We start from the raw sequence: 25810 nt of genomic DNA on the forward strand, positions 1-25810 counted from the left end.
CCAGAGGCATGTGCAGGTTAGTAACAATATGCTCCAGACAAAAACAACTGAAATAACACCAGCTAACGCTGTTGCCAAAGGTCACAAAGCAAGTAAGGGTAGGAATCAAGATTAGGAGGAGTTCCCATTCCCCCAGCTGACTAGTTAGAGGGTGAGAACTTCCTTTTAATATTAATTACAATACGCTCCCACAGGCACAGACAGCAAGAGAGGAAGAGGAGCTGATCAGGTTAGAAAGTCTGGACTCCTCTTTTCAGATGCACAGCCACAAACCACATTTGTTCAGCAGACTGCGTTGGCCACAGAGCATTCACTCTCCTGCCTGCCTTCTTTCACAGACTTGATGTGCCCACAACTGATCCAGGACTAATGGAAGTTTGTGAGGTCTGCATGGCCTCTCCTATCTTTTCCCCCTTCTAGCCGCCCCCTATCCCATAAAAGCATGGGTGTAGCTGTGTAGAAAGGAGGAGAGGGTTTTGGTTTATTTTCAAAAAGGACTGATTACAGAGATGAACGTAAGCCAAACCCATTATTAGTATCAGCCTTGTCCAGTTCCACTGTCTGGCAAAATAGCCCTTCTAGGAGCTCAGATTTCAAGTGGGATCAGGGAACTGGCATCAGCTTTGTTCTTGCAGAGGCTCCTTCCCTGTCCTTTCAGCCAGTGTTCTCCTCAGTGAGATGTGCACAGTATTCCTTTATTTCATCTTCTTGCGCTTCCGCTGGCTCCCTGACGGCTTGTACACAGGTAAGGGCAGAGAGAGGGTGGCCAACTTGTGGTCTTCATCGTCCGTGAGTCCTGACGGCCCCTTCCTTTTGGAGATCTTCAGCCTCATGGCTTTAGCGATCTCCAGTATTCTGACAAAAATAAAAACACCCATATCAGTGAATGCAAGAGTGTACATTCCTGTGTCAAATCACAAACACTCAGAAGCGCAAGGCAGCCCCCTGGATCAGAGCAATTAGGCTTTCACCTCGGAGGAGCAAGAATCAGGTCAGACGCAAGCAGTAACTTGGCTCTGTGGCTGTTCTCTGGAGCAGTGACTGGCAATATGGCTGGCCTGCCCAGCTTTGGGTAATGAGAATAGCTGTTGCTTTATTTAGTGGCTCATAATCCCAAGTGTGTGGAAGTTATTCAGTCCATGCCAGTCCGGGGAGAGATGAAGTAAAAGCAATCTACATTTTGTAACGGGCACAGCTCAAGTATTTATTGATTGATAGCACGGCACGCTGCCCTGCAGGAGAGCCCAGCTGATTTCCAGACACTCAGGAGGAAAGAGAGAGAATGTCCTGTGGTGCTCAACTGCAAACTCTTTTGGCTATCTAGGATGCAGCACTGATGGGCTCTAAGGGCTTGTCTATACTGCCTGCCGGATTGGCGCGCAGCGATCGATCCAGCGGGGGTCGATTTATCGCGTCTAATCTAGATGCGATAAATCGACAGCCGAGTTCTCTCCCGTCAACTCCGGTACTCCACCGGAGTGAGAGGTGCAGGCGGAGTCGACCGGGGAGCGGCAGCTGTCAACTCACCGCAGCGAAGACACCGCGGTGAGTAGATCTAAGTACGTCGACTTCTAGCTGAAGTTGTGTAACTTAGATTGATGCCCCCCATCCACCCCGCAGTGTAGACCAGGCCTATGAGACCTCAGAGTAGAATTAAAGCAGTAACACGTCAGCAAGGAGAACATGTAGAACTTTTTAATCAGGGATGCAAAATCCTTACTCAGAGAACTAAATCACTCCTGAATATAATGATCACAGCAATTTCTCATTCTTCCCGTGGCACATGGCGCATCTGAATGTGATTAACAATGCTGCCTGTTCTAGTAAAAGTCCTAGGCTCCCACTTTAGTGTATTCTGATTGATCCCCAATGCAAGCTTTGCATCTGTGTTTCAGTGAACAATGCCGTTTGCAAGGAGATTAAAGAAGTGGCTTTTTTCCAGTTTGAGGTTCACTCTGACTTTCGTTTTTCCGACTTCTCTTCACTCATTGTTTCAGGATCCCCAAAAAGACAGCTGCACAAGTCAAGAATCTGTTGTATCTAATATAGCTCACAAAAGGCAGCGTGACCTTTCCAAAAGCCATTTACTTCATCTTTAAAAATGGGGTCTAACCAGCTTCAAACACTGCCATTAAAACCATTATTCCACATCAGTTCCAAACAGCAAAATTACTGGAATCAGCAAGAGCATCCACTGCCACAACAAGTACAAATGGAGTCACCCTCTGAAAAGCCAGGCAACTAATAGGTCGGATTACTTCCATTTACCATTGGAATTTAACCTTTCTAGTCGAGAATCATTTCATTATTTTCTACAGGATTTTGTTATGGGGAATAATTGATTTCTTGTTGAAGTTGTTAATTCTGCAGGACACAGATCTCGAGATGGGTTTTTCATCCCCTGCAATAGCATCTTTAGAGATCTTGTCAGGGAAGGGTCATCCTTATGAACCAGGTCAAGCTACAAAGCATGTCCTTGGAGTTGCTATTTCTCCCACTGAGGTGCAGCAAGCTAAGCATGGTTGAACTCAAATTGCTGACCGGGGGCCAATACATTTCAATTCCAGATGGTATTATGCAGCTGCTCTCTGCTAACAGCCAGTCTCCCCAACCTGCAGGTCAAGGATTCCTAAGCGAGTCCATTAGATTAAATCAAGAATTGATCATAATTGTATTCTCCAATAGCCTGAGTCACACCCCTTCAAAGTCAGTGGAAAGACCCCTCTGAGTTTTATGGACTCTGGATCAGGCCCTGATTGAGACCTGTTGATAAAGGCACATTTTACACTTAATACTCAGTAAATATGGCACAGACATACTTCTTGTCCCATGGGAAATTAAGCGCTAGGAAGTAACTTCTCAATGAAGATACCGGAGCAAGTGTTCTTCATTAAGGACCCGATCCTGCCCCCACCACAGTTGTCCTTGCTAGTCCCAATTAGCCAAACTCTCATCTCCTGATGCCATGTGCAATTACCCTCCCCAAATTTCAGGAAAACACGTCTCCTCTGCACCAGGCGCAGGCAAGGCATTTGGGGGGGACTGGATTACTGGCTGTGCCAAGGGGGCATGTGCTCACAATTGGTTTTGTTTAAAAACCTGAGTTCCAACCTTTATGACAGAGACTGTTGCCTCCTGGCAATTAAACACAGATCAAGGACCCAGCGGGGAGTCAGAACTCCGCTTCCCCCTTGTTGTGAGGAGGAGGAGAATAGACTGGAAAACACAGAGGCATTGTTACTCAGTGGACAGAGCACTGGATTGGACTCAGAATTCTACTGGCTCTGTCACTGGCCTGCTGAGTGACTTTGGGCAAGTCACTTTCCCTCCATGCCTCAGTTTCCCCATCTGTAAAAGGGGACAAGGATGCCAAACTCCTCTGTAAAGTGCTTTGAGATCTACTGATGAAAAGTGTTCGATAAGAGCTCAGTATTATTAGTTATTTTAAAAATTACCCCATTACACCCCAATCCTGCACTGAGCACTGCCTGGGTGCACCCCACTGACAAGAACGGGGGGAGCCTGTATGGCACGCAGGGCAGCATCTGGATCAAACACCCAACTGCTCAGTCGAGGAACTGAAGACAAACCCCCAGTGCTGCCTTCCTCCCCCTCCCCCCCCAAATTATTAAAAATGACTGAACGCTTCGTGTTCTTTCAATTAACAGAAATGTTACTCACCTGTTCTCGCGGAGTTTCATGTCCCTCTGTAGCACAGTCAGGTCTGTTTGGAAGTTGTTAATGTGCAAGGCTAAGGCTATGACGTAGGCTGTAATTTTAGCTTTCATCGAAGCAGAGATTAAATTCTGGATACTTGAGAATAAGAGGGTAGGGAAGAGAGACAAAATGTGACACTTTTTAACAGAGCCAGAAGTATAACCCTTTGGGATTGTGTCTGCCTACATCCGACGGCAAAACCTGGGATTATATTCCTAGTAAAAGGGATGGGGAATACTGGTGACAACAGCAGCATTATCTCCACTACCAGCCCTTTTGTGAACGAATGAAAAACTGTGTGTGTCAAATTTGCAAATAGTTTTGGGTTGACCAAAACTGCAACTTTCATCAAATCTAGTGGGCTGAAAGATTTCACCCAGCTCTAGTTATAAATCAACACAGCTCTCACAGCAGACGGGTCTAGAGGATTGTTTTTCATGCTGACGTTGTACATTTATGTTCAGAACTCCTGGCCCCTTCATAGTAACGCCGATAAAAAAAAGTATGAAGAGACAATGACTGTAAAGCAAAAAAGTTTGGCCCTTCTGCACACAGCCACCTCGGTGGCAGCCAACAAAATTCAATAAAACCACAAGCAGCTTCTTGGAAACGTTATTAAACTAAAACAGCTCCCCAGCAGACCGCCCCCTTGGAGGATGCTTATTTTAATTACTTTCCATGTGTCCGTGTCCTTTGGACAGCCTTTCCTAACTCAAACCTCTGCATTTCTAAGTGTGTGTATTCTGGCGCCTCCGGCTGGCAGTCACTAAACTGCTGAAAGGCTGTTCTATGGCATACAGGCAAAGAATCTAGTGCCCAAGAAGAGCAGAAGCCGGTGCCACAGCTCTGACCAGTGTCCAGAACTTTTCTTTTAAAGCTGTAAACTGGAGCGCTTGGTCAGAGGCAGGCATCTATCATGGGGAAGAGGTGAAGTCCTAAACGTGCTTTAGTTTGGTGATCTGGGACCAGCCTGCACCGCCAGGCACAGCAGGGGTTGGGGACCTGCCTTGACTCAGTGGTGACACCAGAGGGTCCTGGCCTGGGAGGTACAATGGCAGCTGGAGCTCCCTGGCAGTACCTTAGGAGGGTACAGTGTGTGCTCTCCTGCTTTCCACCCATAGAGGTGTCTTCTCCCGGCTAGCCCCCTCTATGGCACAAGCGAGAATTCCTGGGTTCTATTCCTAGCTTTACTGCGGCTGACACTACCACAATTCACTACACCTCCACTTATTGGGCTAGCTTCTCTGCTCTGCAACATCATGCTCAGAGGACCAAGGAGACTGGCGGAGCATCACAGTCTGGCTACTCCTCCTGCCAGCCTGACATGCTCCCTGGGGTGGGGGTGAGGGAGGAGGCTGCGCGAGGGTGCACAGGGGCTGCGCAACTCCCCAGCCGATGAGACATAGCCGGTCTTTCCTTCCACTGTGCTGCCGGAGTGGGGCAGAGAGTCTGCCCTGCCAAGACAGCAATGATGGTGCGCTAAGGTCACAGGCTGCTGGCAGGTTTCATTCACGGATGTCTGTAAAATGCTTCAGAAAGAGAAGGCCCCAGGAAGATGTAGGCCTTGTCTACACACACACACGCACTGGTTTCATTAAATGGGGTGAGTTAAACTGGCACAGGCCCCTATATGGGCACACCTAGGCCTAGTCTACACTGGAAAAGTTTTGCTGGCATCACTACCCTGGCATCATTATACCAGCAAACCCTCCGAGTGTAGACACAGCTCATATCTGCATAAAAGAGCTTCGGCCATCTTAGCTAACACTGGTCCCCCGAGAGAGAGGCAAGGCTCTGATTCCAGTATAACTGCATCCATGCTAGGGCTAGTTCCATCATAAAAGGTCACACCTGTAACCAACATAGCTATACCAGTACACGTTTTAAATTGGTTTCAAACTGGTTTTATCGGTTTAACTTCTGCCTGAAATCCGACATAAGCCAGATTTAAACGGACTGAAGAGCTTCCGAGTGCAAAGTTGCATTGACTTACTGCCTCAGGGAAAGGCTAGACTGGAAACTTCTAACGCTGTCGTGGGAATGCTCCTGCGCCAGCATTGGGAGAGAGCTCTCCCAGGGCTCCTGGTAATCCACCTCCACGAGCGCTCGGAGCCTGTCCACACTAGCGCTTTAAAGCGCTCAGACTTGCTGCGCTCAGGGGGGTGATTTTTCACGCCCCCGAGCCAGCAAGTTAGAGCGCTATAAAATGTAAGTATAGCCAAGCCCTCAGTTTCAAATCACAACTTTAGTTAAACTGGTGTGTAGTCAGGGGTTGCATTTTCAGTAGTTCCCCAGTGACCTGGGAGCCCAAGCCCGCAGTGAGTTCAATAGCACTTGAGCTCCTAAGTAGCATGATCTCTTACAAATGGGGCTGGGTTCCTAAGTCACTCAGATGCTTGTGAGCATTTTACCCCCAGCCTTTGTACGATGTGAAATAAAATACCTGATTTTAAAATACAAGCCATTGAGCCAGAGTCTCCTCTCACACTGGTGTGACTCCACTGACCTCAACAGAGCCACTCCTGATTTACACTGGCATAAGGCTGAGGAGAACGAGAGCCAGCGTTTCCACACAATCACCGCCTGAATACCGATGATTGCTCAGCATGGTGACAGCCCCTTCCATTTTCTACACAGAAAAATCTCTGTACCGAAATCTACAGGCATTAAGAAGGGAAGATGCCAATAATTCAGATTTCTTTATATTACTGTTGAGATGATTTCCTGATAACATGGGCAGAGTTATGATCTCTTGATCTGAACTTTCCTGTGTCACGAACATCAATTTCAAACAAAACAAACCATTCGCTACCTGCCATTGTTGTACGTCAGCGCTGTGAAGTTTTTCATGAGTTTGCTGTTAATGATGTGTGGACAGTCGGGCCCCATTGCATCTAGAAGAAAAAGCTTTTTGCAATAAAATGATAAACACGCATTCTGAACATAATGGGGCTTCAATAAAATTAACACTTAAGAACTATGATTACACTGTGCTGGTTTTATACTGCTTCTATGACATCTTTAAGGGAACAACTTAAAAAAATATAAAATCAGTGTCTTGACAAACTACTTAGAGCTTCTAGGGTAAGATTTTCAAACAGTGTCTAAATGATTTACAATCTTAAACCCCATTTTCAAAAGAGACTTAGGTGTTTACAAGCCAAAATCCCACGGACTTCAATCAGACTTAGGCTCCTAATGGCCTTTCACTTTTGAAAATGGGACTTGGAAGCTTTTGAAAATTTTACCCCTAGAATGTAGGGCAAGCTTCTGTACCACCTACGGACTGTCATTTTGTTCTTTGTTTGTACAGTGCCTCGCACAGTGGAGTCGTGGTCCAGAATGAGGACCCCTAGGCACTTTTTAAAAAAATATTATTAATAATAAATTAAATTACATCAAGTATTAATACGATATCATTCCTTCCTTATCTGTGTTTCCATTACCAGAAGGTTATTAACACTTAAATCGTTTTTCAAAAAAAACTCAATTTCCTTTTCACCACTTAGGGGTTGTCTACACTTGAAATGCTCCTGCTGCTGTAATGCTTCAGTGTAGACATTACCTGTGCTGAGAAGCAGGGTTCTCCCATCGGTATCGTTAATCCACCTCTCCAAGAGGTAGTAGCTAGATCAGTGGAAGAATTCTTCCATCAACCTCACACTGTCTACACTAGGGGTTAGGTCAGCTTAACTGCATCATGCAGGAGCGTGGATTTTTTCACACCCCTGACCGACGTAGATGGGTCGACAACTTTTTTGTGTAGACTGGGCCTTAGAATGGTGAGGTTCACTTTTATTTCATACCACTTTGACTTTTGGACTCCCATGCATCAGGGTAGCTGGGTTCCCAATACAACAGAGGAATGTTTAAAGAAAGTTTTTTCTACAGAAATCTAAAGCGGAGATTTTCAAACCTGCTCTGCGGATTGAGAAGCACAATTTCCGCAGAAGACAATGGGAATTATGCATCCAAATCCCTGTTCAAAATCCACACCTAAATGTTTTGTGTGGAGCTTTTAAGAACTGTCGTTACTGCACCTTTAAAAGCAAGATCATTTTGGATGCAGAGTTCAAAAGAGCTTGTTAGTTGGAACCAATGGAGGAGAAGTTGGCTGGAGACTGAACGTACAAATAAAGTGAGGCTGAATAAACTTGTAAATAAGGGATACCCTCAGTTCTGCAAGCTCTCATCAAGTGTCTCATGATATTTGGTGTTTTTCTTAAATCTCCAGCTGCTGGAATCAGGAGATTGGATGAGAATCTCAGCTTTCATTTAAAAAAAAAAAATCCTAACCTTCTCGATTGGGGAGAAAACCTTGAAAACATAAAAGTGTGATCCTGAAAGCCCAGAAACTAGAAAGCAAAATAAAACCCGCCAAAAATTTATTTAAAATAATAAAATCTCATTGTTTATAAACCAATCATTATTAAGAACATAAGAACAGCCACACTGGGTCAGACCAAAGGTCCATCTAGCCCAGTATCCTGTCTTCTGACAGTGGCCAATGCCAGGTGCCCCAGAAGGAATGAACAGAACAGGTAATCATCAAGTGATCCATCCCCTGTTGCCCATTCCCAGCTTCTGGCAAACAGAGGCTAGGGACACCATCCCTGCCCATCCTGGCTAATAGCCATTGATGGACCTATCCTCCATGAACTTATCTAGTTCTTTGTTGAATCCTATTATAGTCTTGGCCTTCACAACATCCTCTGGCAAGGAGTTCCACAGGTTGACTGCATTGTGTGAAAAAATACTTCCTTTTGTTTGTTTTAAACCTGCTGCCTATTAATTTCATTTGGTGCCCCCCTAGTTCTTATGTTATGAGAAGGAGTAAATAACACTTTCTTATTCACTTTCTCCACACCAATTGATTTTTTTGAGATCTATCACATCCCCCCTTAGTCGTCTCTTTTCCTAGCTGAAAAGTCCCAGTCTTATTAATCGTTCCTCATACAGAAGCCGTTCCATACCCCTAATAATTTTTGTTGTCGTTTTCTGATTCTTTTCCAATTCCAATATATCTTTTTTGAGATGGGGAGACGACATCTGCACGCAGTATTCAAGGTGTGGACGTACAATGGATTTATATAAAGGCAATATGATATTTTCTGTCTTATTATCTATCCCTTTCCTAATGATTCCCAACATTCTAATTGCTTTTTTGACTGCCGCTGCACAGCGAGTGGATGTTTTCAGAGAACTGTCCACAATGACTCCAAGATCTTTCTTGAGTGGTAACAGCTAATTTAGACCCAATAATTTTATATTTATTCTGGGGGGCCTGGCTCATGATTTTTTAATGGGTTGGGTTGGCAATGCTGTGCTAAGGTGATGATTTTGACACCATTCTGAACCAATTAACAAAAAAATCTGTTTAAAAAAAAAAAGAAAGACTTTCTTGATAACAGCATGAGAAAAAGCAACATATGAAAGAATATTTGGTTCAATGTCGATGCCTCAAGGGTCTTCCCAGTGATCTGCGCAACATGCGGAGAAAGGGAAGATTGTATGATAGCAGAAGGCTGGAGTAACTGTCATTAGAAGAGCCAGCTGGGTACTGGAAGTTTAGATGTGCATTTCCCACCAGATTTCTAAATTATTTCTGTCCAGAAACAAAACCAAACAAAAAATTTCAAAATTTCCTACAAGAAATTTCCAATAAAAATTGTTTCAGGCTGAAACTTTTAGTTTGGATAAAACCCCCAAAAAATTATTCTGAATTTTTACCTTTTAAAATGTCACATTATGGTTTATAAAGTGAAAAAAACTGAAATGAAATGTCATTTCAAAATAGACAATCAAAATGTCCTGTGTTGAAAAATAACTGGGAACTTATTGGAATCCTCTGTTCCAATCCTCCCCCCCAAAACTCATGGAAACAGACATGTTTCCGAAGAACCAGCATTTTCTGATGGAAAAATATTCAGTTGGAGCATTTCTGACAGGAGTTACTCTGGTCTTCACAATACCCTGATCTAAAATGGCAAAGTCCCTGATGAATGAAAATGGCAAGTTTACAGTCTTGAATTATTGGGGCTTCTATAATTTCAAGACAACGTACATTTTAGTGATAAGAAAATGCCATTTCTACTTCGTTTGTGACACGAACGTGTTGATTTGTTCTACACTCTGTTCACTGTTGAGGCATTAACTGCACAACACATCTCACTACTTGCTTTCAAGCTTGTGTCCCGTCCTCCCCATGCAGATTCAGCAACCGGCACCGTGGGGAAAGAGAAAGGGTTCATTTTTCGTCAGTGTTTTTAGGTTGAGATTTTCACAGCATTCCAAAGGGCTTTGGGCACCAAATTTGTGCCTAACTGCCTTGGACTGCTTTCAAAATCTTAACCTTGGCCCAAAAGTGTACATGGGGATCAAACTGCTACCCGTGTCTGTTAAAGCTCATCTGTCATCTTGGTGGAATTTTATTTCTTTTCTGGATTTAAGACTCCATTAGTTACAATACAAACCCCAGTCCACAGCTGAAAGGTAAGCAGGGCAGAGAGATGCTCCTGTTATTAACTCACGTTTCTTCTTAATCACTTTCTGGAAACTGAACTTGATGAGGGCATCCAGAAACCACAGACACCGCGCCTTATGGTCCGAGCTGTCCTCACTTGGAGGCATGGACTTCAGTTCTTCTAGAACGAAGGAGCAATGGCTAAAAGGAAGAGAGGGAACATCCCTTAGAGCCAAGGGCATAAAGAAATGGGGTTATGGATACAGCACACTAGGACAGGGGATGCCTGAGCGTAAGGAATACACAAATAAGGCCAAGTCCGCAGCTAGTTTAAATTTACAGAGCTCCACTAACTTTCATATGGCAAAGCCAATTTATGCCAGCAGAGGATCTGGGCTCGTGTGTATTCCTTTGTCAGAGCAACCACTAACCTATTGTGCTCTACCCAGAACCTTTAAATGCACTAATGCTTAATGATGAAAGGCAGGAGTAGTATTCTCTGACCAGACAGGAGAGTCATGAGAAGGACATTTCCACCTAGGGAAGATACTGCTCTGAAAAGAAGTGCAGATGATCCTACAGTATACTAATATGGTGGACAATATCTGTCCAACCTGTGGGCCTGTATACTCTAACCGCAAACTTCACCGGAGCAAACGCTGTCTGCATCCATCCACGGTCTACGTGGGCCTTTCATCTCCTCTTTATGGTTCCCCCTAGCCTAGACTCTCCAAACTTCAACGCATTCCCTGTTCGGCAGCTTGTCTAGAACAGTGCCCAGAATGGGGCCATCTGCCCACCATTCTCAGAATCACCATTTGCTTCCTGTTCATTTTAATATCCTTGCTAGTCTTCAAACCCTGGGATTTCCCACCCAACCCCGTCCTCTGGCCCCCTGCATTTTTCACATTTACCTATCCTACCTCATCTCTTCCTATTTGCTAGCAAGTTCCTTACACTTCTCTTATTCCCATTCCCCCAAACAGCAGCCATCCTGGCTGCACCTACACAAGCAGGCGGAGACTCTGCCTTTGGCTTCTGGCTGTTTCCTAGGTCCCCCAGCTCTCACTGTTATAAACTCTGCACACACAGATGCACGCCCCAAATTGCAGTCATCCCTCAGCCTGCTTCCTAGATTCCAACTCCTCCCACTGGGGCAGAGTTCCCAGATCAGGTTATATTCCAGGTTCACAGTTCAGGTTATATCCCACCTTGTGATTAAGAGATCACAACAATGAAGGGGCTCATCTTATCCAGCATAGGAACCACAACTTTGAAGTCAGCGTTAAGAGGCTGTTATTACATCACTGAACATACTATTTTAAGAAAGAAATGAGTCTTTTTGGAACAAAGATAAACCTAACAGCCACAGTAGAAAATGTTAATAAGAACATAAGAACAGCCATACTGGGTCAGACCAATGGTCCATCTAGCTCAGAATCCTGTCGGCCAATAGTGGCCAGTGCCAGATGCTTCAGAGGTAGTGAACAGAGCAGGGAAATTTATCGAGTGATCCTTCCTCTGTCTTTCAGTCCTGCTTCTGGCAGTCAGAGGCTTAGAGATATCCAGAGCATGGGGTTGCATCCCTGGCTATCTTGGACAATAGACACTGATGGACCTATCCTCCATGAATGTTAAATGTCTAACTCTTTCATCTAGTGATCTGGTTCCAGTTGGCTAACAGGGTTTTGAAACAGCACTGACCTTATGCATCTGCTGATTCCTGGGGCTACTGGTCCATCAGATGAAACAGAATAATTCTAATGAAATCTGTCTGGAAATTCCACCAGGTATATACAGCTTCCTACGTGTCAACTAGGTTCTATAGGTGTTTTCCTTCATGCTAGAAGCTACTCATTTTTTCAACTCATTTCATTACAAGGAACTAACCACTATATTTGCCCCATCAATAAGCCTAGAGCACCCTTACCTTTTCTCTTCTGTCTTCTTAAGGATCGCCTCAGGAGTAATGCTAACGAAAGCTGCCGCTGGAGTCTGCAGCGCTTCATATTCGGCAGGGGAGAGGACTGGAGAGATTTTAGGAAATCATAAAGAACACTGTGCTCTTTCCCATTGAGGATCTAGAAGCCCCTTAACGACCATTAAGTTTCACAACAGCCCTGTACGGTAGATTTACATTACACAAAGGGCTCACTTCATCCATTGCACAACTGCTCACAGCAACTACCATCACTAATATCTTAGAGCAGTTAAGACAGTATGTCTGACTAACGCAGCCCAGGGAGATGTACTATAGAGGAACAATCACAGGGACTGGAAGCCAGCCAGGATTAATGTCCCTGTAAGTTTCATGATGAAGCATCTCCTCTGGTACTTGGGTCCACAGTCCAAATTCTACCCTTTGCTCCCCATAATACCCTTCATAACACTTACAGTTGACATCTACTTCACATTCGCACAGGGGAAGGCACCAAAGCATCTCCTCTGGGAATAGCCGCTCAAAAGGCAGGATATGTGACTTATAGGCCCAAAGCCCTAAGGCACACTCTCAAATCTTCTGTCCCCAGCGTTTTGGTCACGAACAGAAATTACTCCTCTCAAATGACACACAACTCCGCTGCTCACCTGAGTCTGGCCCTTTCCTTTAACTCAGTATTTTCAGCTGGGTAAAGCAGTGCCCTGCCCCATAAAGGATACTGTCCTCAAACCTGTAGACGTTCTCTGGTCTGTCAGCATCTTCCTGGCAGGGAGGTAGGAAGAGGGAGACATCTTGCACGTCATCCTGAGCAGCGTCACTGACTAAAGCTTTCAAAGCAAGCCGGAGATGAGAGAGTGCTTGAGCCAATGCTAACGTGAACAGAACCGCAAAGCGAACGCTCGTGTTTAGTGTCAGTCTGTGCCAAGGGAATTCTTAGTTAAAAACCGAGAACTCTTCCGGTTAGAGTTTTAAAGCTCGAAATGCGGTATGGAGTGTGGGGGGGGGATACTGGAAGCTTTTGAAATGACTAATAAATCAAACTCACGACAATGATTCTGCAAATTTCTATTGTTTTCCCCACTCTAAGTAGAGTTAGCTATGGTACACAGAGCAGTCTTGTGTGTGCAGAACACAGTGCATTCTCCTATTGGGAGCTCTTTGGGATCATAGAAATGGAGGCCTGGAAGGGACCTCAGGAGGTCACCTACTCCATGCCCCCACACTGAGGCAGGATTAAGTATACCAGACCATCTGACAGGTGTCTATGTAACCTGTTCTTAAAAAACCTCCATGTGACAGAGGGATGGGGACTGTCTTCTATTGTCCGTTTGTACAGCGCCTAACACAGTGGGGCCCCAATCTCCACGCAATACTGAAATAATATTACTATAAATATTAGAGCCTAATTCACCATGGTGGTTCGCCACAGTTTTATGCCACTGTCATCACTTCGTTGCTTGCAACTCTGGGGACTTGCAAAACCCCATCTGGAGCACGAAAGAGTGTGACACAATACTGTGGAACTGGAGCAAGAGCAGCCTTCGCTTCTGCTGCTCGTCTGATCCGAAGCCCAGACTCGCAGGACTGACAGGGTGACTTAGCTTGTCGGTTTTAAAGCTTTGGGGTCAGCTGGTCCTTTATGCCGGCCTGATGCGGTATCATTCTTTAAAGGATAAAGTGTGACAGGTTCTGTAGACGAATGTTCTACGCGAACAGCTCACAGAACAGATGGAGAGAATAACTTTCCAGGACCCTCTGCTCTGCTACCAGAGAGTTGCGCTGGGCAAGGAAAAGAATGGATGATTCACCAATTTATAAGCATCGTGATCAGAACGAGAAGATTGGATTTCAGTGTGCTTGTAGCAGAGAGGGCTGCATGACTCTCTCCCACAATGGTCGTTTGTTAGTTTCTAGCTGCTCAAATTTCTCCAATGCCACTACTATAGAGTTCACCACTCTGCTTCATTTAACACTCAAGGCAAAGCCGCCTCTCCCTCCCCTAGTCCTTGAGGTGGGAGAATCCTCTGAATACATTAGAGGAGGGAATAGACACAATGAATTAGCAAGTCTCCAAAAACCCAACAGGGAGGCTTGCTGCTGCTCTTCTGCATCAGTCTTGTTACTTACCAGCAACACCTTTTGTCTCTATGATGTTTTCGGCTGCTTTTGTCACAGCCACATTTAAAGTCTCACTGCCAACTTGGTGCATCCTTCGAGAGTTCAGGGCTCGCTTCTGCTTGTTGGTGCCGAAGGCTTCAATACACGAATCCACCTGCACAAGAAACCGATCCAAGTTACTGCACCTAGAGATGGAGGTATGCTCTTTGGAAGGTGTTGGAGGGAAGCAGGAGATAATGCACCCTGAATAGGACGGGCTACTATTGGATTCTACCTTTCAAAGGAAAGGAAATACCTGTCACAGATCTGTAGGACCAAATTCGCTCCTCTACTGGTGTTAACCAGTATGAATGAAAGGAAAACTCAGCCTTTAGATTACAGTCCAGTCCAAGGCAGAGACGGCTTTTTTTTAAAAAAAAGCAAAAACTAACAAGTACAGAATGAATGAGTCACTAGAAACAAAAAGAGGGGAGGCATGATTTGCAGTATGCCCCCACAGTGACCAAGTGCTAGTGAAGCTGAACAATAAGCTGCGAACTAAGACCATGATCCTGCAAATGGATCTCCATGGGCAAATCTGTGGGAGTGCACTGGTTTCAGACCCCAAGCTGACAGTGGTGTCTGCCTGCCTGGATCTGACCACAAGACCATGGCCTAATGCCCATTTGTAAGGGGGCCATCAACTAATGGAACATTAGAAAGATCTGTAAACAGAGATTCTATTCGATGTACAGTAACTAAATACAGAGGGTTGGGAAAGCTAGCGCTCCTTTATTAAAAATTGTAAATTTCACTTTTGCTTTGAGCGTCCAAAAGGGTGATCAGGTTATAGCTACAAAGTGTAGGGTGTAAAAAGAAGTAACAATAGAGTTACATTGGACCAAAATGTATTTTTCCCCTCTCTGAGATAGTGATTAAGGCCCTGATTCTGCAAAGACTTATGCACATGCTTAACTTTACACATTGCAAGTAGTCTTCTTGTCTTCCATGAGAACACCCACCATGCATAAAATTAAGGACATGTGTAAGTCACTGCTGAACTGCCGTCTGTCTACGTTTAAGGGTTAGAATAATAGAACTACGGGGCTGGTAGAGACCTCAATAAGTTATCAACTCCAGCCCCCAAACACTGAGGCAGGACCAAGTAAACCTAGACCAACCCTGGCAGGGATTTGTCCAACCTGTTCTTAAAAACTGCCAGTGAGGGGATTCCACAACCTCCCTTGGAAGCCTCTTCCAGAGCTTAACCGCCCTTAGAGTTAGAAAGTTTTTCCTGCTACCTAACCTAAATCTCCCTTGCTGCAGATTAAGTTCATTATTTCTTGTTCTACCGGCAGCAGACATGGAGAGCAATGGATCCTTTGTCCTCTTTGTAACCGCCCTTAACAGATTTGAAGACTGTTATCGGGGTCCCCCCCCCAGTCTTCTTTTCTTAAGAACAAACAGTTTTTTAATCTTTCCTAAAAGTCAGGTTTCTAAATCTTTTATCATTTTTGTTGCTGTCCTCTGGACCCTCCTCAGTTTGTCCACATCTTTCCTAAAGCGTGCCCTTCCCCCCATCCCCCAGAACTGGACCCAGAACTCCAGCGGAGGCCTCACCAGAGCAGAGCAGAGCAGGACAATGACCTCCCGTGTCTTACACGGGACACTCTTTATACACCGCAGCGTAACAGGGTTTTTTGCAACGGCATCACACTGATGCCTCACTCAGTTTGTGAGCCAGTCCAGCACCCAGATCCTTCTCAGCAGTACCACCACCTTGCCACTGACTCCCCACTTTGTAGTCGTGCAGTTGTTTCTTCCTTCCTAGGTGACGTACTTTGCACTTGTCTCTATTTCATGTCATGTTGCTGAATTCTGACCAATTCTCCAATTTGTCAAAGTCCTTTTGAAATCTAATCCTGTCCTCCAAAGTTCTTGCAACCCCTCCTCCAACCCCCCCGGTTTGGTGTCATCCACAGATTTTATAAGCACAATCTCCACTCCACTATCCAAGTCATTAATGGCAATAGTGAATAGTACTGGATCCAAGAATGAACCACGTGGGACCCCACTAGATACAGCCTCCCAGTCTGACAGCGAACCATTGATAACTACTCATTGAATATGATGTTTGCAACCAGCAGCGCACCCACCTAATAGTAATTTAATATATTCCTCATTTCCCTAGTTTGCTTATAAGAACATCATGCGGGTCTGTGCCAAAACCCTTACTGAAAAGCGAGATATATCATGTCTGCCGCCAGGGCCGTCCCCAGCTATCCTGGTGCCCTCACAGCTGCGTACTTTGCGTGTCTACCGCTTCCCCCCCCCGAGGCCACGAACCCCGTCAAAGAACAATTCACATTAAACTTGTTCTTTGTGAATATGCTCTAGGTAAACTTAAAAGAAATCGGCGAATGCACCCCAACGTTTTGGTGGCCATTAATCTATTTAATGGTTAGCCAGTTCACAGAACCACCACCAAAGCTACACTAATGATACAACTGCTGCCGTTACACCACTTCAAATCTATGGCTCAGCTTCCGAACATACTAAAAATGCTGAACTACACCCATTAATGGCAAACGTGGACAAACCGTTTCTAGACTAGGATCGTTTGCTGAGGGTAGCCCGGTGATTATGTTAGAAAAACAAAACTTTTACCTTCTCTCTGTAGGATTTATTCTGATACTCTGACAGGTCGTCATCTATTAAATCATCTAGAAAAAGACCAAAAATGAGTACACGTAGGTATAACTGTGCTACTGTGTCTTCATTCACGTGGTGCCGGAACCCGGCAGACAAGTTCGCAGGCTCTCACACCTGATACTCGAGAATTTGAAAAAGGATAAACTGAGATGCTAGACAGCATCTGAGAGAGACTGGGCAGTCGTGTTACTACAAAGAGCATTCATACTTTGGTTTGATACATCACAAAAGGTGTGTCCTGGATTATACCAACATCAGGATCACCTTGTGCACCAAGGAAACAATTCATTGGGGATACTCAATATTTTCCTCTAGGCTTGCGGCAATAAAAGCAGCCCTGCTGAAGAACTGTGCTGCCAGGGATTATTTCATTTCCCAGAAAGTGGCGATTCAGTCTCTGGGCCTGTTTAGTTCTAGCCTTCTCCTAAGCAGAAGACACAAAGGACGATAACACCAAAACACGACCTGAAACCATTGACTGGGATTAAGTTCAACGTTTTCCACCTTGATTAACTCTAACTCCCCCACCACCACACACACACACACACACCTTCCTAAATATCACCTCGTAGCTTGCAACGTGGAAAACAGTAAAAGGGAGAGTTGTAGCTAGCTCGTTAAAGCACCGGAAAAAAAGTGTATTATGGGGGCATTCTCCAATCGGCTTGCGCTCTTTCACTCAGGGACCAATAAGAATATCTGTGACATTGGACTGATGGAGACAGGAGCCAAACTATAGGCAGCAGATGGAGTGCCGATGTACTGTGCTGTCGGTGGCCGAGTTCAGTCTTTTACTTACCTGACAACAACGGCTGCATGTTGAATAATTCAGCATTATAGACTTCCATTTGTCCAGCGTCCTTATCTAACACACCGACAAAGTACCTGTGGAGAGCACAGTGAGGGATGATTAACCAGAGATGATCGTAAGTGAAATACATTAGCAATAGTATATGGCCCAGTGCTCTTCATGACCCTCCTTCTCCCCTCCTGTCCCCAGCAGGGACCGATTTTTTCCATCACAACAACTAGAATTTCACAGTAAAATGAGTTCCATAAAAGTCACATAGGAGGCCTGATTTTTAACCCTGGAGTCTCAAATGAAGGCATCTAAATTAGCCTCCAGGCACACAGAACGAGTATTGAGGTGCTTAAGTGTCATCTTCTATTCTCTTTCTTGTATGTATTTGCAGGGATCCTAACAGCTCCTCTAAGCAGGATCTCATTAGGTGCACTGTCTGGTTTCAGAAGCTTAAGAATGAAGTTTTTCTAGGGCTGCCTGGGCTCAGGATCTGTACTATCTGGAATTTAAAGGATAAAGATATTTCAAACGCTGACTTGGTTCTCAAGCAAATAATTAAAGATTGGATGGCTCTTTTTAAAGCTCAGATTCCATGTGGCCGTTTTCTGATTATTAATGGCCCCTTGAACCTAAGGTTTGGGCTACACTTAAAATGAACACCAGCATAGCTGCATTAGTCAGAGGTGTGAAACATCACACCCCCAGTCAACATAGGTATGATGACAAATCCCCCAGTATAGACGCAGCTATGCCAACAGAAGAGTGCTTCTGTTTGTGGAGGCAGTGTTCCTACATTGAAAGAAAGACTCCTTCTGTTGGTTTAACCTGTATCTATGTTAGGAGGCTATGCCAGCATACACGCATGTCTACACTAAAGCCTAAGTCTGACAGCATCCCAGAAACTGACTCTACTTTCTCCACTACTGAGAAAACAGATTGTTTTGCAGGACCAAAGTAGCTCATTTTAAAGAGATCTAGCCCTCCCTTTCTTTCCAGCCAGCAGTTCAGAGGGATAAGATGGATGGTTCACTTTGCTGCTGTCCAGACCCGCATGGCTTGAGAAAATGTGTGTTTCTCCCATTTTCGCCGAACTCTGAGGACCAGGCTGGATCTTTCTCTCATCCACCTGGCAGCCTCGGACATTCATTTAATGTTGCGTTTGGCAAGGTTTTCAGCTGGCTTGTGCTGGATCTGCCCCCCTCTGCCATTTTTAAAACTGGAACTGACTTGGTGAAGACCAAGTATGGCTACAGCATTACGTCAGGCATTCAGGTGTGCTGAGCTGGGGGAGGAATTCTCTCTACTGCCTCGTCTATTTCACGGGAGCAGTTCAACTAAAGGCATAATTGCAAACTGATTCAGTTCAACAGTGCATCATTGAGCTAAGCTGAACCGACATAAGCCGCTTCAAATTGAATTCAGTGTCTCTGCGGGGTTTCGATAGGGACTAAGAGCAAAAATACAAGTCTAGTAGCTAATAAAACTTGGGACATTTCAGGAACAACTATGGACGAGTAACTGCTAGAAGCTTGATGGAGGCAATGCCTGGTCTTTGGGTTGTGGAGAACCGCAACCCCATTGGTAGCTCCTTCAACTAGACCAGAGTTGGGCAAACTACGGCCCGCGGGACCGTCCTGCCTGGCCCCTGAGCTCCTGACTGGGGAGGCTAGTCTGGCCCCTTGCCTGCGGCTTCCCCTCCCACGCAGCCTCAGCTCGCTGCGCCACCGCCGCAATGCTCCGGGCGGGGGGCTGCGAGCTCCTGGGGCAGTGCAGCTGCAGAACGATGGCCTGACCCGGTGCTCTCTGCTGCACGGTGCGTGGCTGGCTCCAGCCGGGCAGAGCGGCTGTAGCGCCGCCAGCCACTGGGGCTCCAGGCAGCGCGGTAAGGGGGAAGGGAGCGGGGTTGGCTAGAGGGCAGGGTAGTTCGGGGGGGGGAGGGTGGTCAGGGGCCGGAGGGGGTGGATAGGGGTTGGAGCGGTCAGAGGGTGGGGAACAGGGGGGTTGAATGGGGGCAGGAGTTCTGGGGACAGCAGTCAGGAAGGAGGGGGGGGTTGGATGGGGCAGGAGTCCTGAGGGGGCGGGCATCAGGGGGCGAGAAGCAGGGGGGTCGGATAGGGGCCGGGCCACTCCTGGCTGTTTGGGGAGGCGCAGCCTCCCCTAACTGACCCTCCATACAATTTCTGAAACCCGATGCGGCCCTCAGGCCAAAAAGTTTGCCTGCCCCTGAACTAGACAAAAAGAATGAGTCACACTAAGTTGAATGGAGAGGAAAGGAATAAAAAAAGGGATGGGGCCTGAAGCCTCTAAACAAAGAAAAACCCACAGAAAGAAAGAGCACCCTACTCAGACTAGCCAGATGTCCTCACACCTAAGGAAGCTACATTTCCACCCCTCCAGCTTCAAGAACTGGCCTCACATTAGCCAGGCACATGTCTAGGGCTCTGCAGCAGCTGTTCCAAGGATTGATTACATCATTAAAACGGTCTCTTAATCATGCCCAACGATATGAGTGTTCCGAGATGGAGTCCTACGCTGGTATAAAATTGCATATCACTGATATTTGTAGCATAGATGTTCATTAGACTAATTGGGTCTCAATTGAATTCTCCAGACACAAGCATAAAACCGCCCCCAGAGTCTTGTTGCAGTGACAGTATTGTAAATTAAGTTCTGTCAAAATTAAAGTCACAGTTCTCCTCATTTCATTTGAGACAGAGGAGAACAAAACCCCATGACCAGCATGTAATCAATCTCTTTCACCTTTTAGACGATTTGAGTCCTGGATTTCCTGCTACAGCCGCTCTTGGGCTGCTTAACAAAATGGTGAGTAGCAGAAAGGGACTTGCTTTTAATCAACTCCCCTAGAACCCAAGCACCTCAGGAAACTCAAGTTTAGAAGTCCCATGTCCCTGCTCCACTCTCACATGATCCAGAACAAACACCGAGCGAATTTGTTCTCGTCCCACCCAGCAATATGGAAATTGTTACGAGGCACAGAATCAGCAAAAGTACGTCAACGCAGGTCTGTTACCAGTACAGATGTGACTAGGACTCAGACTTGACAGACATTTCTGAAGTCCACCCTTTTCACCCTCCACTGGTATATATTAAATTTAAGAGACACATCATGTCAAATTTGACCCCAAAATGCAGATTCTCTAGTAAAATATAATTGTCTCTAAATCTAAGTCAAAACTAGCTGCAAAGTTCAAGCTGTGAGCACCAGAGGCAAATGTTTTAGCTGCATCTGCCTGAAAATCAGTTTAGTTGGAGGAACAGAAACCCAGTTCTAGGGTCTTCTCTGCTTTCCACATCTAAGGCAGGATTTTCACAGCTGCTTTAGGGATCTGGACGTTCAATTACCAACGGATTTCAGTAGGATTCCTCACAGATAAGCATATGAGTAAGTTTTTGCAGGATCAGGGCCTTATATGATTTTATTATCCAGTTCCTATGGCAACAAACCTTGTTGTACTGTTAGGACTATTGCCTGAAGTCATGTAAAAGCTTGTTTTGTTCTTTTTCTCTCACTAGTTATGTACACAACAAAACCTAAATTTAGGCTCGAATTTGACCTGACAGCGTCTCTTAGGAATGCTCCTCCTTCTGACTGTGCACATATTAAACTTCCTTTGATATTAATGGGAATGTCAATGAGCCTCAAGGAAAGAACAGATACCGTTAACCGATCCAACAGGATTATTTGCTGTTGATGTTTCCTGGATCCACTAATTCCAAAGGTTTCTATCAAAACCAGAGGTTTCCTTACTTACAGTTCCTAGATCAAGCAAGACTTGATAAAAAAACATTATTACTACTAACATTCGCTTGGATGTGCCAGTATCTGTTATCTTTTTCTTAACCTTCCCAATGAAAATACCATCACTTCATATGTGTTTCCCTTTCTGATGTATGGCAATGGTTCTCCCCTGTGGTACATGTCCCCCCTGTGGGTACGCAGAGGTCTTCCGGGGGTACATCAACTCATCTAGATACTTGCCTAGTTTTACAACAGGTACATAAAAAGCACTAGCGAAGTCAGTACAAACTAAAATTTCATACAGACAATGACTTGTTTATACTGCTCTATACACCATACGCTGAAATGTAAGTACAATATTTATATTCCAATTAATTTATTTTATAAATATATGGTAAAATGAGAAAGTCAGCAGTTTTTCAGTACTAGTGTGCTGTGACGCTTTTGTATTTTTGTGTCTGAGTTTGTAAGCAAGTCGTTTTTAAGTGAGGTGAAACTTGGGGTATGCAAAACAAAAATCAGACTCCTGAAAGGAGTTCAGAAGTCTGGAAAGGTTGAGAACCACCAGTGTATGGAACAGTCAAGCAGATCATCAAGATTATCAAGCTGTTGTCCTGCAACTGCCCAGTGATCATGCAAGACCAAGGAATCCTCTGCATATATCAGGTACAGATTCTGCCAAATTTGAAGGGTGGGTCATTAAACTGGATTCTGTAACATCAATGTCTCTCCTCGGTGAAGTTACTTACGGTTTTGGGGTTTTTTTTTTCCAAATCTTCTTAACCTGATGTACATATAAATTGCATGGCCATATTTTCAGCAGCACTCAGCACCTCTCATTGAAAACAATCATAAAATATCAGGGTTGGAAGGGACCTCAGGAGGTCATCTAGTCCAACCCCCTGCTCAAAGCAGGACCAATCCCCAACTAAATCATCCCAGCCAGGGCTTTGTCAAGCCAGGCCTTAAAAACCTCTAAGGATGGAGATTCCACCATCTCCCTAGGTAGGAATCATAGAATCTCAGGGTTGGAAGGGACCTCAAGAGGTCATCTAGTCCAACCCCCTGCTCAAAGCAGGACCAATCCCCAACTAAATCATCCCAGCCAGGGCTTTGTCAAGCCAGGCCTTAAAAACCTCTAAGGATGGAGATTCCACCATCTCCCTAGGTAGGAATCATAGAATCTCAGGGTTGGAAGGGACCTCAAGAGGTCATCTAGTCCAACCCCCTGCTCAAAGCAGGACCGATCCCCAACTAAATCATCCCAGCCAGGGCTTTGTCAAGCCTGACCTTAAAACAATGGGAGCTGCAAGGCGCTGAATGCTTGAAAATCTGCCCCTCTTTCTTTCCGATCCTCAGCAAAAGCTGAGCTCTTCTGAAAATCTGTCCCTGCATTTATAAACAGCACAAATGAAAAGGAAAAGAGAAGAATCAAGTAAACAGAACAACTGCTTTACCCTCCTCCTTTGCACACACCCCATACCTGCAGAGGGAGTTACATTTCAAGACTCCTGAGCCGAAGTTTTTTCCCACATAAGAAAGCCTGTCTGTCTCCAAAGTCTAAAATACAAAGAAAAATAACTTTAGCGGTGGGGTACTTGTGACACAAATTCTCCATGTGCACTGAACTTTCTAACAAAGCTATTACGTTCTTTTTTCCTGGGTATCAGATACCAGTTCTCCGAACAAAAGACATTTTTAACTTGTCTACTTTTAGGGAAATTTTCTCATCAATTCTATTAAAAAAAACACACCAATATTTCCCAAATAAAGTCTTAAAAGAGACAACATTTTTTATGACTGAAAGAACCCAACCTTGTAAACAATGCTACCTTCACATTCACCTAGAGCAGTGGTTCCCAAACTCGTTCCACCGCTTGTGCAGGGAAAGCCCCTGCCGGGCCGGTTTGTTTACCTGCCGTGTCCGCAGCTTCGGCCGATGGCGGCTCCCAGTGGCCGCGGTTCACTGCTCCAGGCCAGTGGGAGCTGCTGGAAGCGGCGCGGGCCGAGGGACGTACTGGCCGCCCTTCCCGCAGCCCCCATTGGCCTGGAGCAGTGAACCGCGGCCATTGGGAGCCGCGATCGGCCGAACCTGCGGACTCGGCAGGTAAACAAACCGGCCCGGCCCACCAGGGGCTTTCCCTGCTCAAGCGGTGGAACAAGTTTGGGAACCACTGACCTAAAGGAAGGTAAGAACACTTTACGTGGAAGTTATTGCCTTCACAGTGCTAATAGTATTTCTGGTTAACTTCTGAGCAGGCTTAGCATTGTCGTGAACTCTGGAATTTAAAAACACAGCTAGAACGTCTTGTCCACAATAGTTAAACCTAAAAGCGATGGTTTGTAATAAAAATGCTGTAACTAGTTAGAGCTAAAAATGTAGAGAAATTAACCATCTTTGCTATTAAATTTAAGGTGTTATTTCAGATGCTTTAGTTAAAGTTACATCCAGCCTTCCATTGTAACTGTTGCTCATAACTTCCTGAAAATTAATTCTCCTCCTGGATGGAAAATTGCTGTGTTTTGTCTCAATTCCAAGGTTATTCCTGGGGGGAGTGGTAGTGCGAGTAAAATTAATTCAGTGATTTTTTTAAATGTAATTTTAATACGCACAAGCCCACACTATCATTATATATACACACACGCTTTTGAAAAACTGGACTTGTTTATGTGCCCTTGGACTCAAAAATAACTGAACTTTCAAACTTCATTGCATCGTCAGTTTCTGTCCCCAATCCCGACAGCTGAGTGCGAGTCAGCCACTCTGAAGAGTTCACAGGATCAGGGCCTACATTTCAAAATTATTTAAATAAAGAACGTTGGTACCTCTGCAGTACAAAATCTGTACCTAGTTTGTGCTTGAATAGGTGTATACTAATCAGTGGTACTAACTGCATAACTCCACAATAACTCAGGTAAGGTTTTTCCTTTTCTGGTCTTTGGCTTGTTTCTCTTTCCACTAAAGCCAATGCAAGGAAAACTTTCACACAAGAGAATTCAATCATAACAAAAACTACAGCAATGCAAATGTTAAGGTTAGAAATGTACACATGAAAGAAATCAGAAAATGCAACATGGTTTTTGCAGTCATCTTAGCCGGCCAACTCTGCAAATAATAGCTTTACTTTGTTATTAGGTATGCTGTTAACCATATAGCCTAATATATACAGTATGTGCAACATGGGAAAGTCAATATTACTTTCAGAATCCATGACTTTGGGTGTTTAATTTGGTCACCTTAACTATATTACTGCAGTGGTATTTTGCATTTAACATATGAGCCAGAGCAATTCAAACTTGCAGCGTACTGCATTATTGAACCCCGTTACCATCCCTTTATATAATTGGTATTAATATACTTGAAGTACATTGTTTGGTAAGCTATATGGTGTTAGGTTCATTCTGTGTCTGATCATGAATTGCTTTGACAAAGCAAAATTATGCTTTCATACCTGTCAACTTCCTGAGGTTACAGTGACATCTTGTGGTTTTGTAGACTAAAGACTCCAGAATACATGCTTTTAGAGACTTGAGGAGCTCCAGGTATCAGTGCACAGACTATTGCTCATATTAACACGGCACACAGCTGGGCTAACTCAAAGCTACAGGCAAAAGCTCTTACCCCCTCTCCCTCGATGCCATTGTTCCAAGCAGCGGCTTTTTCCATTTAAGCTTCTGCTACCACTTTCCCTCGATCCAGTCTGATTTCTGCTGCTAAGAACAGTCTCTCTGCCCTGCAAGCTGAAATAAGGGTCTGGACATATCCAGAATCTCATAAAATACCATAAAGTGGAATGGTTTAATTTTGGGGTTTGTGTTTTGTTTTTAATTCACATGGAGGGTTCATCAACAAAAGGCTGTTACAAGGAGGAGGGAGAAAAATTGTTCTTCTTCACCTCTGAGGACAGGACAAGAAGCACTGGGCTTAAATTGCAGCAAGGGAGGTTTAGGTTGGATATTAGGAAAAACTTCCCAGGGTGGTTAAGCACTGGAATAAATTGCCGAGGGAGGTTGTGGAATCCCCATCATTGGGGATTTTTAAGAGCAGGTTGGACAAACACCTGTCAGGGATGGTCTAGATAATACTTAGTCCTGCCAGGAGTGCAGGGGACTGGACTAGACGACCTTGTCCCTTCCAGTTCTGTGATTCTACGACTGGCTACTTTCTCTTTCAAGGGGCACCACCAATTTGAAATCTAGACAATTTTTTTTTTAAAGTTAGTTAAAAACTGCTTCAGTTACTACACCTGCTTAAATCCCCCTCCTAATTTATGATGTTTTACAATCACATTTGTCTGAATGTTTTCCTTTCCACTGCTG

The 25810-nt window shown here is 44.8% G+C and overlaps 1 protein-coding gene across 2 annotated transcripts in view; it reads right to left on the reverse strand.

Annotated features, from left to right (window-relative positions):
- Positions 1-453: 453 nt before the first annotated feature.
- POLR1E (RNA polymerase I subunit E) overlaps positions 454-25810 on the reverse strand; it is a 28200-nt gene continuing 2843 nt past the window's right edge. For both annotated transcript variants that reach the window (XM_037902187.2, XM_043546937.1), the window contains exons 3-12: positions 22974-23050; positions 17728-17813; positions 16884-16939; positions 14247-14391; positions 12839-12946; positions 12111-12207; positions 10248-10381; positions 6530-6611; positions 3682-3813; positions 454-855 (exon numbers count right to left, since the gene is read on the reverse strand). In XM_037902187.2, coding sequence (XP_037758115.1) covers positions 696-855; positions 3682-3813; positions 6530-6611; positions 10248-10381; positions 12111-12207; positions 12839-12946; positions 14247-14391; positions 16884-16939; positions 17728-17813; positions 22974-23050 — 1077 coding nt within the window. In that variant the 3' untranslated portion in view covers positions 454-695. The remainder of the gene's footprint in view (positions 856-3681; positions 3814-6529; positions 6612-10247; positions 10382-12110; positions 12208-12838; positions 12947-14246; positions 14392-16883; positions 16940-17727; positions 17814-22973; positions 23051-25810) is intronic.

This window comes from Chelonia mydas, chromosome 5 (genome assembly GCF_015237465.2).
Source record: "Chelonia mydas isolate rCheMyd1 chromosome 5, rCheMyd1.pri.v2, whole genome shotgun sequence".
Taxonomy (NCBI): domain Eukaryota; kingdom Metazoa; phylum Chordata; order Testudines; family Cheloniidae; genus Chelonia; species Chelonia mydas.